The 18,881-nt window shown below is 31.5% G+C and overlaps 3 protein-coding genes across 6 annotated transcripts; 1 reads left to right on the forward strand and 2 right to left on the reverse strand.

Moving 5' to 3' along the window:
- Positions 1–912: 912 nt before the first annotated feature.
- LOC138940178 (hexosaminidase D) lies at positions 913–18,807 on the forward strand. Of its 3 annotated transcripts, XM_070308791.1 has the most exons (5): positions 929–1,686; positions 1,774–3,265; positions 15,066–15,163; positions 15,969–16,115; positions 18,355–18,807. In XM_070308791.1, exons 1-2 carry the CDS (start codon positions 1,509–1,511, stop codon positions 3,240–3,242), a joined length of 1,647 nt encoding a protein of 548 aa, XP_070164892.1. In that variant the 5' UTR covers positions 929–1,508; the 3' UTR covers positions 3,243–3,265; positions 15,066–15,163; positions 15,969–16,115; positions 18,355–18,807. The 3 variants fall into 3 exon arrangements, with proteins under 3 accessions (XP_070164888.1, XP_070164889.1, XP_070164892.1); XM_070308787.1 differs by having other exon boundaries at positions 913–3,265; XM_070308788.1 differs by lacking the exon at positions 15,066–15,163 and having other exon boundaries at positions 913–3,265.
- Positions 4,837–7,605, reverse strand: LOC138940184 (ras-related protein Rab-28). The gene is made up of 4 exons (XM_070308800.1): positions 7,127–7,605; positions 5,950–6,135; positions 5,572–5,805; positions 4,837–5,470 (listed from the first exon to the last, which is right to left on the reverse strand). The coding sequence occupies exons 1-4, from the start codon at positions 7,199–7,201 to the stop codon at positions 5,246–5,248; spliced, it is 720 nt and encodes a 239-aa protein (XP_070164901.1). The 5' UTR covers positions 7,202–7,605; the 3' UTR covers positions 4,837–5,245.
- On the reverse strand, positions 7,760–14,980 carry Fipoq (F-box/LRR-repeat protein FipoQ). 2 transcript variants are annotated; one of them, XM_070308792.1, is made up of 8 exons: positions 14,497–14,980; positions 14,218–14,375; positions 10,232–10,431; positions 9,657–9,931; positions 9,255–9,521; positions 8,600–8,969; positions 8,093–8,296; positions 7,760–8,013 (listed from the first exon to the last, which is right to left on the reverse strand). In XM_070308792.1, exons 2-8 carry the CDS (start codon positions 14,329–14,331, stop codon positions 7,878–7,880), a joined length of 1,566 nt encoding a protein of 521 aa, XP_070164893.1. In that variant the 5' UTR covers positions 14,332–14,375; positions 14,497–14,980; the 3' UTR covers positions 7,760–7,877. The 2 variants fall into 2 exon arrangements, with proteins under 2 accessions (XP_070164893.1, XP_070164894.1); XM_070308793.1 differs by lacking the exons at positions 14,218–14,375; positions 14,497–14,980 and adding an exon at positions 11,013–11,566.
- Positions 18,808–18,881: the final 74 nt, after the last annotated feature.

The following is an 18,881-nucleotide window of genomic DNA, read 5'->3' on the forward strand; positions in this document are numbered from 1 at the left end:
CGCTCTATGTTGCATCTAGGCATGGGTCTGCCGAAGTTGGCCACATGATCGATGACGTATGTTACGAACGAAAGTCCCATCTAGTGAAATTATTACCGCGATCTTTTTGTTCGATCATGTCGCGCGTTACTTCGTACGCTTTTGTGCTCATTCGGCGAATTTGTATTTGATTGATATTCGCGTGACGGAAATGCAAGGTGATAATGACGGCATATAATGACAAGACTGGCTCGAACTGCCAATAATGATTGTACGTAATTTTCGCTATTTTATTATCGCTTGGATGGATGGTCTTTCAACCGAATTAGTAAGATCGTCAAAACTATTGATTATCCATATCACAAATGCATGATAAATCTGCGTTTATCGTCCTTTTTAATTATAAATGATCTTGTCTCTTGTTTTTCTTCTCTTTCTTTTTCTCTCTAATCATATATAATATTTTTGTTCCTCTTTTAATTACAGAAAGTGTGTGTAAACAAGATGATGTACAAATTGAACAAAAAGCTGATGCATCCGATCCATCATTCAAAAGGTTTTTGCGACACACAAGGTAAAAGACAGAATATTGCTAATATCACTTTATTCTTATATCTTATCAAAATGCAGTATATACTACAAACAATATAGCGATAATGTTATTCGTGGATCAGGTTAGTCAACCATTTAAAATCTGATAAAAAAAAGAAGAAATGTACATATATATCTCTCTATTTAACATTTCTATTAATTATGTATTTTTTATTTATTAAGATTTATCCTTTCTTTTAAAAGTAAAAAAAAAAGTTGCGATAGACGAAGAAACAATAAAAAGATGATATGATATAGAATATAGAACAAAATATATAAAAGATGTAAACTTTACTATCATGTGCTTAAATATATAGTTTTTTCGATTTTATCATTTTCACGTATTGTTTCTATCATATTTAATATGCGCTATTATAAGACTTTACTCTCTATTCATAATTGAAAATTCAAATTATGGACAATATGTTACTGCTCGACGTAGCGTAAAATGTAAGAATCAATAATTATCATATACTACACGCTACCGTACACGCGTCCGCGTGTACCGAGATGCGTCTTGTCTCTTGGCGGCGCCGACAGAACGCGCGCGTAGTTTATACTGCGCCTGTCCGATTGAAATCCCGGCAAGTCACTTTCTCTTCTCTATTCGCGAGAGCGGTTCAGTAATTGTCCCCGATAAAGGCTCCGAGAGGCTTAATCTCGCGATTTATCTTTCCCGCGAAAACCGCGCCTATGCATAATCTGTTGGAAAACGCCCTGTAAGGCAAAGAACGATTCCCTTTGCGAAGCGGGAATGCGAGCGTTTTATGACGGCTCGACGAGGAATGCGGAGTACGTTCCTCGCGTCGCTCGACAGTGATCGTGTCTGTCTTTCCGCTCCGCTTGGCGAGATCACGCGAACGATGAATCTGCCAGCGCGATAAACTCGCGACGACTCGATCTTTCGGAGAGTTTAGAGCGCGGATTCTCCCGACGTTATGACGCGTCTACGAGGTCGAGCCTCGCTGATGGTCATCGTGACCATCAGCTTCATCTTGCTGATTGTCATATATCATATATTGAGTAACGAAATTGATGAGATATCATCGGGGAAAATTGCTCGATTGAGACCAGAGGATATGTATTCCCCAGGTGAACTCACTGATAGCCCGTCCGGTAAGCAACAAGTACAGATGATGCGAGATTTGAAAACTGGTAGGAACAGACTGTTTGATGAATTAACTAATGATAAATCGTTTGCAGACGGCACTCCGCTATTCAAGGGCCATAAGATCGTTCACCTAGATCTGAAAGGTGCTCCACCGAAGATGAGTTATTATAATTATCTGTTCCCTTTGCTGCGAAAGCTAGGAGCCACTGGTATACTTGTGGAGTACGAGGACATGTTCCCTTTTGCAGATAGTATCGAGGACATTCGTGCTGGCAATTCTTATTCCAGGAAAGATATTGTACAAATTCAAAATATAGCCAAGAATAATCAACTAATTGTTATACCGTTGATACAAACCTTTGGTCATATGGAGTTTGTTCTCAAATTGGATAAGTATAAAGATTTCCGGGAAGTTCCACGTTATCCACAAGTCTTGTGCCCTACATATAATAAAACGCTTTCATTGATATATGAAATGATAAACCAAGTTGTTTCGGCACATCCAACATCAAAATATCTGCACATAGGTGCGGATGAAGTTTATCAAATAGGAGAATGCTCAAGATGTTTAGACGTTATGTCTAAAAAGCAATGGGGCAAACGGCAGCTTTTTCTGGATCATGTCTCCACAGTAGTCAAATATTTGAAGGAAAAATATCCAGAACTAACTGTACTTATGTGGGACGATGAGTTTCGTGATATATCACCGCAAGAAATCATTGACAGAGGCTTACACTTGACAATAGAACCAGTTATTTGGAAGTATACTACTGATCCTGGTACGACATTAACCGATCAACTATGGGAAAGTTATGCTGCGGTCTGGAAGCAAGTCTGGATTGCAACTGCATTCAAAGGAGCCACTTCGCCAGACAGATATTATACAGATGTTTCGTATCACATGGAGAACCATCAAGGTTGGTTAGAAATCATTCATAGATATTCAAATCAAATTACATTTAAAGGTGTCATGTTGACTGGATGGCAGAGATACGATCACTTTAGTGTTCTTTGCGAATTGCTGCCAGTGGGACTACCATCTCTCGCTATTAATTTAGCTGTATTACAAGCATCGGATCTAAATGGCTTCCCTATAGAATTACCTAGTCATATATCTGAAATTTTACAATGCGATGGTGTGATTTCATTGAGCATAGCAGAACCACAGTATGGCTGGACCAAGTGCAGTTTTCACGGAATGTCTATATATGCAGCTATTTTACGTCTTTACTCTTTGACGCAAGAAGTAATGAAAATGGAACAGGATAACACCTACAAGGGATGGTTAAAACCGTACAATATTAAGTATTCTTTTGCAAGTCCTAGTTATGTCGAACGTGCAGTCACCGATTTGGATAGGCATAAAATGGAAATAATGTATATTGAGAAAGAAATGCGTACAGCTATGGAAGATATTTATGACAATTATACAATACAAGAATGGTTAGAAACATATACTGCACCATTAAATGAAAAGCTTAATCAATTGTGGGAAGCCAAGGAGAAACTTTTAGAAAGAAATACATGGCCAAGAAGACCTCTCACAAAATCAGACTTATAGTGAAAAACAATTTCTTTGGATAAGTAAGTAAATATTCATCATATTCTTTGTGGTATATGGTAAGAGACTGAGAATTTTATTAAAACAATAAGAAAAAAGAACACGAACAATTTCTTAGCAATTAATCTTTAAAAATGGCGTGGATAATCAATGAAATATAAAAGTTTGAAACTCGTAATTTTACATCTTGAACAATCGTTGTACAGAGTATGTGATAATTTATAATTTGATATAAAGAAAGAATCAAATCATATTAAATGCACCGTCCGTAAATTTATAAATCTATCTTATCTCGATAAATAAGATATTGTAAATTTACTTATTGAGATAAGTAAGATATTATAGAAATTATTTCATTATTTAGTAAAAATAATAGATAATTCTAATGTAAATCATCAGTTTTACAATTTTAAAAAGCTTTCAAAGAAATATATATAATTGTTCTTTTTCTTTGATTCTTCAAAAGTCTGAAATGCAAAATTGGTCTGGACAATTTAAGATAGATGGTGTAGATAAAAAGAGAGATAGATAGCAATATTGATAAATATTAAAAAATATATTAATAGATATGTATTAAACGATATATAATTTTGCAATATTAGAATTCTAATATGCTAATTTATTAAAAAATTAATAAAAGTATTATTTAGACAAATATTATTGTATTTCAAATTATTGTATTTTAAAAGATTTTGAATTAATATTGTTATTCTATACGTAACATATACAAGCTACCCTTTTCAATCATGTACGCACACATTGCTCTTTCTTCATTTTATGTCTTCTACTTATCCACGACCACTATGAACAATATAATAATTAGTGTTACGTTTTATTGGTACGTTCTTCGAAAAGATATTAGCAATGAAGTATATTAATACAATTAATTAAATTAATATATTGGCTCAAGTGTACTAGCGCAATATCTGCAATTTTAATATAAGCAGAGAGTTGTGCCATAAGCAAGTAATTGCGGTGTTATACTAATCAGATAACTGAAAGATAAAATTATTAACTTAAATTGAAACCTTTTTCTATGAGGTAAAGAGAGGAAAACGTTCTCAATTGAAAAATATGTATTAGAACCAGTAATATTCTATAAAAAAAAAAAAAACTAAAATATCTTCTGTAACGATATTTGTAAAGTATAAAAGAAATTTAAAGAGAGTATATTGAAGTATTTTAAAGTGCGTTTTTTATATATTCTTCCAAAATATAAATAGTAAAATAGCTTTATTGGAAATTTTTATTTTTACCTTACAGAATTATTTATATCAGGTCTTCAATCGCGTCTCTAGTTACAATTTTTCGATGAACGCACCTTATAACATAATATTTAATAAATCTTCCTAGCAATTTTAGATTCTTCCGCGAATTTTTAAGATATACGTTTATCCTTATTATATCATACGCTTTATTATTATTTTGTAATCATTATTATCAATGTATGAAAGTATTTTTAATGTTGTTATATAAAATATAATTATATTGCGCGTGTAATTATTAGCATAATTAACGAGAGAAATACGATTAATAAATCTGTTTTTAAATCTACTGTAGAAATTTTATAATCATATGTTTATTCATATTGGCCCCGTATTACATAAATATAATATTTATTCTTTTATCTATTATCAATATACATAATAAATAAATTAAAAAGTGCGATAAACAAATTTATCATTTGATGCATCTATACAAGTAGGACAACCGTAAAAAATACAATACATTTTTGACAGTTATATATTATTTTCTATTATGATTGCATACTTAAATAAATGGAATTTATGTATCAATTATAATGTTAAATTGTCCGAGACATCACGTATGAAATATAAGAGTGTTCTATAGTATATAAATATATTTGTCTATATTATAGCTACAAGTTATATAGTATAGCTCGCGTAGTATGTACAATTTTTGTTGATTCTTACATTTACATTAGAGAAATTCATATATATTTTATTCGATTAGAAATGATATTCTAAAGTATATGTTGATCATCATTGCAATGCACATACCGCGGATTTCGAGATAGGAAAACGTGGATTGAATGCAATTGGATGTTGTTTTCTCTTGGGAATTCTTTTTACCACTTTGTGTATTGAACTCATATCTACTGTATCTCCAATTTCAGCAATAATTATAGGTTTATGAAAGTCTTGATCCGTTCTTGTCAATCGGACACCCAAAATTTGCGCTGCTAAATTTGCTATGCATAAAGATACCTAAAATTAATATAGTCTCTTTGTAATTTTTATATTAATCTAAATATGTGAAAAAGATATAGCGCTTTCTTTTACAAAGTTATTACGAGAGAAAAAATTACCGATTCTCCGGTTCTCGCGGACATATCGTGATATGGAAATGCGTTTTCTGCGGCAAATCGATGCGACCTATCTCTTTTAACTGTTCTCTGATGCTCCATATCGCATTTATTACCTACTACCGTTATTAGAGGCGGTTCGTCGTAAGTGTCAATGAAGTTCTTGATTTGATTGAGCCATTCTTCCAAGATATCGAAACTCGAGCTATTTGTGACATCGTACACCAGAAGAATAATCTGATTCGTAGGAAAGATATACATATAAATAAAATTACAACGATATATCATCATAGTACACAAATAAAAAAAAAATATCGAATGAATATATAAGATAAAATTTATTTTGATAGTTTTATAACTGCAAAAAGAAATTGACTTTACGTGTGCTCCGAAAACGTATTTGTCCAACATGTTCCCGTGCAAAGCGAGTCCACCGACGTCCCATAAATGTAGATTAACATTCTTGTAACAACCGATGGTGATGTTTTTGAGAAAGAAATCGACGCCAGCGGTAGGTATGTACTGTCTGGTGAAATCGTTGTTGCAAAACTTCTGGACGATGCTGGTCTAAAGAAGGATCCTTGAATTTCAATTATCAAGTATCACGCTAGAACTGACAATCAATAAAACTGATAATGATATTTATACAATGATTGTCCAACTCGAAGGAAGATAAATTGAAATAGTAATAATAATATAAGATTACTGAAATTGTTTACTCAATAAACTTTGCGCGACTTATTTAATATCAGATTAAATTCATACTTGTATATTATTTTTAAATAGATTTTCAGTAAATTTATCCCGTTAATTACGTTAAATATATTACGATAAAATATATCGATCTTTCTTTCTTGTGACTTGTGACATTTGTCACCCAACGAAACGATATAAAAGAAAATAGCTTAGAAGGTTAATAAATTCATGCTTGGCCTATATAGTTAGCCTCATTAATTCAAAAATCATCGATTAGAAAATTTGTGTTTGCCGATTGGCCTTATTGTCATATTATTGATAACTAGAACAATACTGCAAATGTCGCATGCTTGCAAAAGTTTTCGCATTAGATCCAGAAACACGAAGTCTCGCGCGATCAGAGGCTTCATCGATCCAAGCTCGCGTATTACATTCATTGCGTTAATCTATAGCGCTTAACGCAACTATATATCATTATATTGTGTAAAGAAAAACATATATAATTATATTAGTAAAGCAATATATATTACTAATAAAATCTTTTTACAGCAATAAATCCGTACAAATAATTAAATAAATATTTGCAGAAAAAAATTCGAAACGTATAATTCTTTCTGTTTATGCACAATCGCACGAGAAAAAATATTTATCAAAGTACTCTTCAACAATAACGCGAAGCTCATATTGTCACCTGTTGAAAGACTCTTCGTTTTCACCATGGCAATCGGCAAACAAATTTAAAGCCAGACGCAGCTCGCGTTAATATAAATAGCTATCTTTCGGAAACTGCGAGCACCGAAACAACGGGATCATCCACCTTGGCGCGCACATTCGATCGAGGATGTGACAGACTGAAACTCACTTTACCGGCACCGGAGTCACCCACGAGCACAATTTTCAGCCGCTTCTCGGCCGAATCCGCCTCGACGTCCGACATGAAGGTGCACGGTGAATTGATGGCAGCCCTTTGACGGAATCATGCGAATAATGACATAGCTTGATGGCGACCACCGGGACACGGTCCTCGACCGACTATAGCACGACATATAATGTAGCAGCGGCTCGCGTGTTGTGGCCGACGAGGTCCGCCGAATCGACCGACAGCGGTGGCCAGTGCGGCGTCGTCGTTGTCGTCGTCGTCGTTTACTCGCGGGCATGAATAAATTAACCAATAATCGATAATTCGCGAACCATTCGTCCGTGGCTAGCGTAAATTTCGAATACGAAGGGTACTTTGACACTGACATGCGTAATGTTTTTCTTCCACGTGATAACACGCCTGCATCTGGCTTTAACGACTGAAGAAAAAAAAATATTTGCTAAATGTGGATGTTTCCAGGCAGTTTAGAAATTTATTAAAAATAAATATTGTAATGCAGAAAAAATTTAAAATACTTGTGATATTAAATTACAATTATCATGTCATTGTATTATCATACAATATGAATTTTATCTTCTTTTATTTTCTTATCGCGCTAGTATTATTTTACGTTAATACCGTAACAAAGAAATATCGGAGAGCTTTTTATTTAGGCATATGTTTGTTTAAATTCATCAACAGGAACGCAATAAAACTCGATGTGAGCAATAAAAATCGATCATCAAAATTCGCGTCAATTAAAAATTAGATCCTTATAATTTTGCAAAAGATAATAGTTCGATACTCTGCAACAAGTAGTTGTTCTAACGACAGTCAGTCTGTCAGCTCGCTCGAAATTTGCTTTGACGATTTCATAGTATCTTCCATCGCTGAAAGAAAACCATATTTCTCTTTTATACATACTATTTACTTCATTTTATAATTCTGTTTATCTCTCTTTGAGCTTACCTTAAACTTAAACATCTTAGCTTAATGCATTTGACACGTAGGATATCAATGGCTTTTTGACTTTTATCGGAAAATCGCAAATTTTCTGGATCCCAGCGTAACTCCAGACGCTCTAAATCAAGACAGTTATTGGCAATTCCATCCATCAGCTGATCCACGTGAATGTTAACACCTAATCTCTCTTGAGTACCCATCACAAGTATTCTGAAACATTATATGAACACACCCATCAAGATCTTTAAATTTTAATAAAAACATAAATGATGAAAATTTATTAGTATAATAATAGGGACAAGAGAGAAATTTTTATCATTGTAATAAATAAAAAAAATAAGCGACACGAATATAAATTTGAAATTCTATCAAATGTGAAACATAATTATAGCTATTTTTAATTAGTGTATAATTTGCTATAACTTACACAGAGCGAATTTAATAATAAATTACATACACATTTTTGTTTATAAAGTATATTTATACGAAGTTAGTGAAATTATAAATACTCACTTTGCATTTGTGAGAATCGGTAGTACACTTTGCCATAGCTGATCAGTAATATGCGGCATGCCTGACAACGCAAGGCCGTACAGCTGATGACCGTGTCTAGACAGAAATTTATGCAAGGCATCGTCGCTCAGATTATCAGAGCTATCCAGATCTAGCGCTATCAAGTTTCGCGGATTTCCGACTTCGGTCCACGCTTTTAATACACTGTCATTGAAACCGTTCAGTTGACCGGCACTCAAAAAGCGAAGACTGGGAATCCTGGTCAGCATGTCGATTAAGCATTCCGTCGATAGATCAGTGGCTGTAACATCGAGTTCCTGGATGCTGGATTTTTCCCATTCGACTTGCATGACGTACTCGCTCTGGAGATCTAAAAAGCGTATGTTTAGTTGAGATATACGCGTATGTAATCTCGCTAATAATATTAAAATATATCGTAATATTTTTTTTTAAAGAGTGACGAGAGAAATTTCATCCATCTCTTCACTTATGTTATCGGAACAAATAAAAATTTGCGACATAGATTAATGGATTTGAAGGAATATCCGCGAAATAAGTTATATTTTAAACATTTTATTAAAAGAATTTTCTTTAAAAAAATGAATCATGGCAAGAGAAATATACGTTTATAATGTCAGAGATAATAATATATCACTTGTTCCTTGCATAAGAAGACATTTCAGTCTTCTGCTTCTTTGAAAGAGAATCTTCATGGTCGAACCGGTCACTTTGGCACAGAAATTCACGGCTAAGCATTCAAGTTGGATACAATTAGAGGAGAAAGCATCAATGTGCGAATCATCCACAAAGTTGATCCCGTATAAATTGATTACCCTCAAATTCGGCGTCGCAGATTTGAGTTTGTGAACATTAATTACCTCGTAAATTTCCTCTTCCTCTTCTTCGACCTTTTCATAAGTTCCTAGAAAATAATAGATTTTATAACAAATTTTTTAGATTTTCGCGATATGTATTAATGCATATTGAGATATTATGTGTATATATATATGAGATAGTATAAAAAAATATTCGATTTTATTCTTAACTTTTCACTAACCGATCAAATGAAGAATCTCTAAACCATTAATAAAGTTATAGATTTTCCGCATAAAGCCTTCCATAAAAATGACCTCAGATAGGCATATGCACATATATTTCAATTTTGTTGGAAAAGCTTGCATTTCGGAGAAGTCATGAAGTTGCATAGCAGTCGAAAAATCCAATAACATGTGCGTTAAATTTGGACATTTATTAGCTAACTCGTGAAGAACTGTGTGAGTGATCAATTCTATTGGTAATTCGATATATCTTAATGACGGTCCAAAACGTACGCTGTAAATATTAAATTGTCACTGTATTCCATATATAAATTAAGAGTAAACTTTATTATTTTTACAAACACACAAAATAAATTTTTCAGATATAAATATTTTTACTAAAAATCTTTAATTTTGGTTTACGTATATATCGAACTATTTAAATAAATTAAGAGAGTAAATGAATTTTTCAAATATTATCTCTGAAATTAATTATTCTAAGCATATTGGACTTTCTTCGTCTCTAAAGAGCTTGTGCACGAAAGTCGAGAAATATTTGAGAAGTGCATAATTAGGTATTACGATCTCGTGTCACCTGATTAAATGCAATAGATTTTCTAGAGAGCTCACATGAAGCCCGCTTATTTCTGGTCTTAGAGACACGTGCTTCCAAAGACGCGTATCATACGCAATTTGTCGCCAACGTTTGCAAACTCGAGCAACCCTGCATATTTCGCGATGCGACAAATAGCAAAAAACGTTCAAAAGAACTTTGTCCGGTAGCTTCTCTATTGTCTGCAAAAAAGGGAACACAATTATCAGCACGTAATAAGTTTTCAATGAGATACATTTTAATTGAGTGATGTTTTTGGAAATGTTAACGATACATCATTGATCGATTATTGAATGATTTGCGAAACAATAAATAATCGATTGATATTATCACAGTTTTAATCGTACAATTTTTCATGCATGTCACTGTCTTTGTATATCATTAACGCGTATTATTCAGATGCTGGCGCAATATCAAAACAGATTAAACTTGAGATATATTATCCATTGAGTTTCTCTTCTTCTTGCGAAATCAAGCTATATTTATTAATTTTTTTCATATCGAGTTTTTTTTTTTTTTTTTTTTTGCAAAATTTCTACATAAAAACATGTTTGAAAAATTCAGTTTAGTAAAGAGAATTTTGTAAAAAGTACATAATAGAGATATGTATATGTTAATTCATTTATAAAAGTTGCCAATGATCCATACCAAATTCCATGAAATTCAACAGTGATATAAACGGACTTTGTATTAAGTCGCACTGTTTCACGAGAGATAAATTAAAGATCATGTTATATCAACATTAAATAAATCGACAACTTACAGTACGACTCTTAGCAGCACCACCCTCGGAAACGTACATCTGAGACGTTTCCAGGGCAATCTGACCCCAAACGTCCACACCACCGAGATCCATGGTGCTGCTTCTTTTAACGTTAAATTCGAATAAAAACGTTTATTTTATTTTAGCTTTTGTTGATTTTTTTCGCGTGCGAATTTATATAGACAGTATATTTATTTAATAAAAAATACTATTTAATTTTTCGTTCTCTCTTTTTAATTCAAGGTCACTTTCATTTTGGTTCTTTAGTTAAACATCACTATACCATATCACGATTTATTTTAGCATGATTTTCACAAACTAAATGTTACATATGAATTTTTAATTTGCGGATTTAAATGTTTTCTCTAACGTGGAAAATTTATTTATTTGATGAAAACACACGAGGTAAATTATTAATCGTCGTTACACTCAGTCTATTAGAATCGCGATACGAAGCAGAATTCGAGGAAGCTCAAACTACAAGTCTTCAGTGCTTTTAATCGGATCGCGCTTGCGCGTCGTCCTAAATATACGACTTGGAAGGCTTGCCTGTACTTTATTTTAAACCCCATCGCGGTTACATCAAATCCCCGCCGGGATACTAGTTTTACATTTTTAATGAAGTTTATTTCCTGTGATAAGGAGTCTCCGAATTTAAAACATTTGATTTTACTCTATCACTGTAAGCGACAGATTTTCCTAAATCTTTGTCAATATAAAAAGCAATTCTCTTGACGAGTTCTTATTGATTTATTTTTGTCAAATTTTTGTACATTTAACGTATGTATTGCAATTTCTGCTATAAATATTAAATAATACAAAAATTGAGTGCCAAATTTCTTCATGTTTTGCAATAAAGTTATTTATCCATTTATAATACATAAATATCACGCTAATGAAAAACATTTTTAAAATCATATAACTTTTTTGGTTTTATATATTTGCTTTTGTTACAGTCAAAACAGTTTGAACAAACTAGAATAAAATATAATATTTATATTTTTTTTTATAAATAACAAAATAAATTATTAAAATAATAAACATAATTATACTAAAAATATGAATTTATTGTAAATATAATTGGGTCATCTAATTAATTTAATATTTACTAATTTAATATTGTTTAATTATTCCCTTGCATTCTAGACAAATATTACAAAGATGTTTTTGCAAATTCATATTGTATGTATATAATATTTATATAGATATATAACATTTGCAAAAAACGTTTATTACACTTGTCTGGAATAAAAGGAGATAATAAATCATAAATATTAAATTAATTATATATGTTCTTAATTTGATTATATTTACAGAAACATAGATTATGCGGAAAATAGTATTTCTAATAGCTCTCGGCGTAATAATTGGCATAATTTCAATATGATATACTTAATGAATCACTAGCAACAGGTTACGCATATATCGTTATGATTAAAGTGTTTAAGTTTCGCGTTAACCGGTGATGTTAGTGATCTAGAAAATTACCTAAGAAATTAAATTATTTCCTAATTGAGAAATTGAATAGTTATAATAGAATTTATGTCTCTCCTGATTGTTTTAATGAAATATAATAAAAATATATTTTATATTTTATAATTATAAAACAGAGGTAAGAAAAAAATATTGAATAAAATTTAAACTGTAAGGATCCTTTTCGAAAAAAGTAGAAATCAGCTGTCAGATTCTATTGTTTATCAGTTATGTGAAGTTATATAGAGTAAATATTTGGAATTTTTAATTATTCACTATCACTGAAAAATATATATTAATCTATCAATCTTAAACGGTTAATAAACTATTTTACGAGATAAAAGTTGGCCTGTTTTTTATGAAGCAAATATATATATATATATATATTAGAATCTTAAAAAAGTTGCACGAAACCAACACGGTTTGTAATTTCAAAGTATGAATTTATAATTATAATTTTATTAGAATAAAACTGAATCTTCTTTTAAAGGAGAAATTATGATCGCGCAATATTCGAATGTATAATACATGCAACAGATAGTAATAAAAAATTCAACAATAAAATATATATTATGCATAAATGCATAAAAACAATAGAAATGTTTCACAATCTTTAATTAAAAAAAAATATGTATTTAAAAAAATTATAATGGTAATATCAATCCTCTTTCCGTGTGTGTATCGTTCTAATATAAAGACAACTTCTAATTTTCTAAAAGCATTAAGAGAAAAATCATTCCTTTAAAATATTAATAAATATTTAATAATTAAAATAAAAATCATTTTTTAAGAACATATAATAATTGATTCGGATGATTAGAGTTACCGATTTTCCTCGATGCGTTGTGCTAAATTCTTCCTTGGATATTGCGCTGACATGTTCCACGGTTAGTTGCGTCCAAGTGGTCATTGTTAGAGTTCGAGCAAAGAACGATACGAAAACCACACGAGGCACTATTATAGATTAAAAATTTTCACTCACGCAAACTATCGCGTTTATATCTTTTAGTAAAATATATTAATAGTTTGAGCTGGAAAACCGAAAATTGGCTCCGATTTATCGAATCGACCGCCGTTTGACCGCCTTAGAAGAGTCAGCATTTGCAACTGGGTCTTCTTTAATTAGTTATAAATAAAGACAGGCACGCAGGCAACATGCCAGAATGGGAAGACCTATCGACATTCCCCGACATATTGATGTGACATTCGCTATATGTAAAAGAAGCGCGAGCAAGCGCCGATATTGACGTCGCGAGATTTCTCTCGTTTGAATACGGCTAAACCGTCGCCGAGTGGTAATGTATTCATTTATAAGGATGAGATTTGCCTTCCAAGATTTAAAAGAAAAATTTTCACTTTATTTTTATTTTATTAGTCGATATCGATCCTTCACGTATTCGAAAATACAAACATACTGCGCGTACTCAGACTTGATAGCCTTAAAACTCGATGCTTGATTTTTTTAAATCTGCAATTTGGAGTATTTTTGTGGAATGGAAACCCACAGATATATTCACGAACAGCAAATTATTTTCTAAATTTTTATTTTTAAAACGTGTCTGGAGAAGTGGAAACGCTCGTAGAAAGAGTACTCGTATACAGCTGATATTTTGTAACTTTAATACATATTTACGTTGTGACAAAAAAAATTTGTTGTTTTGCAATAGTTTCATTATCTTTCTGTTTTTACTAAAAGCCGATCATTAAATATTCCAAAAGTAAATTTGCTTACCGTATTAGGACGCCTTATTATCCTCTCGGAATCATCTCCTTCGAAGGCGTTGAGTTGTTGCAACGCAGCCTCCACGCTCAAGACATTCCAATTTGACATTCTTCGCAGATCCATGACGACGAAATTATGAAGACGAGACAATCGATTAAAAAGAGATCCTTAGGCGAGTTGCAAATAGACGAAAAATGAAGATGCAAAGCAGAGGACAATTTTGACGTTATTATTTTATGAAATACCTAGTAATATTGAACGCATACAATATATAAAAGAAAAGTTTACCTATGATTTATTATTTATGCAAACGGTAAAAGGACAAATACAATTTGCACACATTAATTTAGAAAGAATCATAAGATGATCTCGAAGTCTCTCTGCATACTCGTTATAAAACTTCCCACGCGACACTTGAGAGAAAAAGATATAAATTCGCATACATTGAAAACTGTAGCTTTTTTGTACATAGAAAAGAAATTTCATAAATATTATTTAGATTATATATTGCACGAAAAATGCACGTTCCCGATTTTCGTATAATTTTTTCACTATTGCCAAGCACATTAATCTGCATTTTCACATTTTGTAGACGTTTGTTGTTTCGCAATCATTGTCACCATCACAAAATTTCGTGTTAGACTCGAATAATCTTTAACTTTGATGCGATTCACTTTTTCATGCATTTAGCTCGTTAGTCGAGAATGGGCGCGATCGTTGTCGATAGGCGAAAAGTAGCAGCATACTCAGTCATCATCGTGATATTCGCGTAGACGTCCACCCGCGTTCTGCAGATCGGAGGAAAAATTGTAACTAAAATAATCCGATGTTTTTCTGTCTCTCTCTCTCTTTCACAGTTTTCTGAAAATAGACTCACTGGAGTGCTCCGCTAGCACAAGTATTTCGTGCAGACGAATCATTCGAGCGAGGAGAAGAGCCGGTATATCTTTCATATGTACGGTTTGTTGGACTTACGTATTTTTACATCATAGGAATAAGATAATGAACCAGCCGCACGTATCCGTTCCTTTTATCCATAAACATGCTGATAAATTTTGCTCATACCTTTAGCCAAGAGCTGATTAATTTTTTCTCATACATATGTGAGCTTAAATATGATAATTCGATTACATCGTCAAATATATTGTGATATTTTATAACATACGTGTTATTTTTTCAATTCTTTCAAAAATATGAAATAAATAAAATAGAAAGAAATCCAAAGTTTTATTGAAACTGAAAAATTACTCGATGAATAGATTCGACATTTTTCATCATTTAAATGTATCTTATCATGTAAAAATCAAGTTGAAATGTCCAGTATTAAAAAATTTATTGCGACTCTTTAAAATATCCATCCCCTCTTGTAAAACCTGACAGCTGCCAAAAGATGTAACTGATACATACTGATGATTCATATAATGTACAGTTTCCACAGTTATTTTATAAGATGAAGAAGAAATATGATTTTTCCTCTTGTGTAACCAAATTTGCAATATATATATGTATAATCTATCGACAAACTATAATCTCTTTTTTTATGTTCATGATTTTTGAAGTTATTTTTTCAATACTTTTATGCAAATTTATTGGCATTATTCAATTTTTAATTCTTCATCTGCGGTTAGGTATAATAATAATACAAAAAAATACAAAAAAATCTCATAGAAAATATATTGAAATAAAAAATTCTCATAGGGAAAATAACTTTACTTTGCAAGTTTCGTAAAATTCTTTTCACGAATTTTTTTTCATTTAAGCTTGCAGGATATCAAGGATATCGTGCCGGTATCAAATATTCGACATCATCAATGGTGAATTTCTCGTTGACCGAGGTCCAAATGGAAACCCTTGGCATCCTGCCGTCTACTGATTAATTAAAGTCCCGCTAAACAAGATGTATCGAGGTATGTAATTTTTACAGTGATGTTACGATTTAAAGTTGTATTGAAAATAGTGCTAACAGTTTCTGTTATCAATATAAACCGCACAAAATCCAATAAAATAATCAAAAATATTCGTCTTTATGTATGCCAAGTAAATAGGGGATATTTCGATCTTTCTCCTCTCTTATAAGATAGTTGACTATCTCTACTCTATTTTAAACCATTCATGAATATGATATAATGAATGTCGTACTTGTGAATATTTTGATTTCAAATTCTTGCAACTGTAGCGACATAATTAGAAAATTAATTAGAAACATAATTAGAAAATTGAAATTCCTTATTATAATATACGCTTATTTAAAACGTACATTAATATAATAAGATTTATCAATCTTATTGTAATAAATACGATGTGATAAGGCTTATTAAAATTAATATTTCGAATTTTGCTGGGCACATTTATGATTATTTTTTCACATTTTTCTCACATAGTTAACTATCTACAAACGTTTGATACAAATAGCATGAATCGTCTATTGTAAGATTTCACAACAAAAGAGTTGTTCACGTAGGAAATATGATTGCATAGAATTTATGTATTGAATTATCGATCGCGCGAGCTCTCGGTATCTTTTATTATCTTTTCTGTGAAATATACACTGAGGAAGTTTTAGAATCGTATACTTGGACAATAAGATGTTACATAAATCTCAATGTTTTCGAATCAATGAATCGGGAAAACCGATAAACATTATATTCTATGTACGATTTATGCCATATTCGCTCGTGACTTGATAATTGTCCAAAGAATAACGTTTAATTATTGGCTGGCATTTGATCGTGAATTTGATACATATATACTCTCCTCTCTCTTTGCAATGAATTACGCTTCTTTCCTCCTTATTTACGGGTAACAAATAATAAAATAGATAAGATTAGTAAATCGCAAAAATTACAACTATTATCGCGCGCGAAGAGAAAGTAATTATAATAATCGGTAATAATTTTATAACTTTCAAATGAACGAAATTAATCGAAGATTACTTAGATAACATTGTGTCAACACGTTTAATAGATTAAGCATGAATATATAAAAAAGATATATTTTTTTTTTTAATTTTTTATCACCTAATAAAGTAATGAAATTTGATTACGCGAATTGAGATATATAATATATATTATCAGAATTTTAGAAAATTTATATATGAATATGCAATTTCTCATTATTTTATTACATATTTCTTCCAATCTTTATCTTAATGAAACTATAATAGATTATATGAAAATAAATTATGTTTTATTATATACATGTATTATGTTACAATGAAAAAATATGAATTCTTCGTTTATTATATTATATATAAGTAACATTCACATTACTTTTATATACAAATATGCCACTTAAAAATTTAAATTAATCAGAAGGTATCATTTCATCTACAATCTATATATCGTTATCAACAGATCGTGTTTGATAATTTTTAATTGTTGTACGCGATAATTCTTTTCAAATATTTTTTAAAATAAAACATTATGCAACACAATCAGTATACTTATGCTTTTTTTAAATTAGAATTTCTCTGAATGATCAAAAGTCGTTCCAATTATTTTGCAGTATTTCATATTCAAAACTATCTATCTTTAATAATTAAAAATATTAATTATATTTTTAAAATAATATATTATAAAAATTTTAAATATATACATATATATCTCTGAATTTTTGTCACAATGATTTAAACCGCTTGTATGTCAAATGTAAATAAGACAAAAGGACGAAAGAGAGAAGGGGAACAAAAACAAAATTGTTTCAACATTTTATTTATTTATTTTGAAATTTATTTGTTCGAGACGCGAATTCCATTATTCTATTCTATTCCCAAGCGAGAACGTCTTGATTAAAAGCTCGTAAGCTCTGTAAGAAGTTCATACTAAAGATGATGTAGGAAAAATCTAGCATGAGGGCAAACTTTACTTCGACGATTCTTCGTTAAATAACGTTATATTCGCACGAATTATTGTTGATACATATTTGAGATAGTTGAGATATATATATGATATATATATCACACTATATCAATATCACGCGATACACGCGGACAATAGATATATATCCCTTCGGACGTTACGATACATAAATAAATCGAAACACAATAATATAATACAATTTCAATTCCAACATATTGTAAATTCCCTGTGTTTTCAGCACAGATATATCGCATGTGCGAGATAACATGAGTTGTTTTTCGCGTTTTAGAATCACGAGGGAAGCATTGCGCGTTATCTGCCAGTCGGATAAGTCGTTTATCAGCAAATAATATAGATTATAGATAATCGATTGTTACAAATGTATATATATAGGATCGTGATACGAAAAAAATATAATTGTAAGGGAAGATACTCGGAAGAATATGAGACACGGGCGCGATCGTGTACTGTCCAAGATGGTATCAAAATTTCGATCGTCTTTGTGCGATCCGGTGGTTCAAGCCTTTCCGTGCGTTTCTAAATACAGAAGCAAGCGGAGAGTGTTACAGTGTATTAAAATTTAATCGACGAAGAGAAACCGGTCCTTGAGAAACAAATATCTTCGTTCGAAAAGTAGCGCCTTTATCTCGAAAACACAACAGATCACGTTTCTGTCCTTTCTTCCTCTCTTTCTATCTCTCTTTTTCTTCGTCTTTTCTCTCTCTTCGCATTTATCTTCGTTCGACGCGCGCGGATCCGCTCAGCCCGTCTCGTTTATGCGCATGCGCGAACGTGGTATAAAGAGACCGCTTATGA

This window comes from Polyergus mexicanus, unplaced genomic scaffold (genome assembly GCF_030449975.1).
Source record: "Polyergus mexicanus isolate NDT 795.1 unplaced genomic scaffold, iyPolMexi1.0 SCAF_16, whole genome shotgun sequence".
Classification (NCBI taxonomy): Eukaryota; Metazoa; Arthropoda; class Insecta; order Hymenoptera; family Formicidae; genus Polyergus; species Polyergus mexicanus.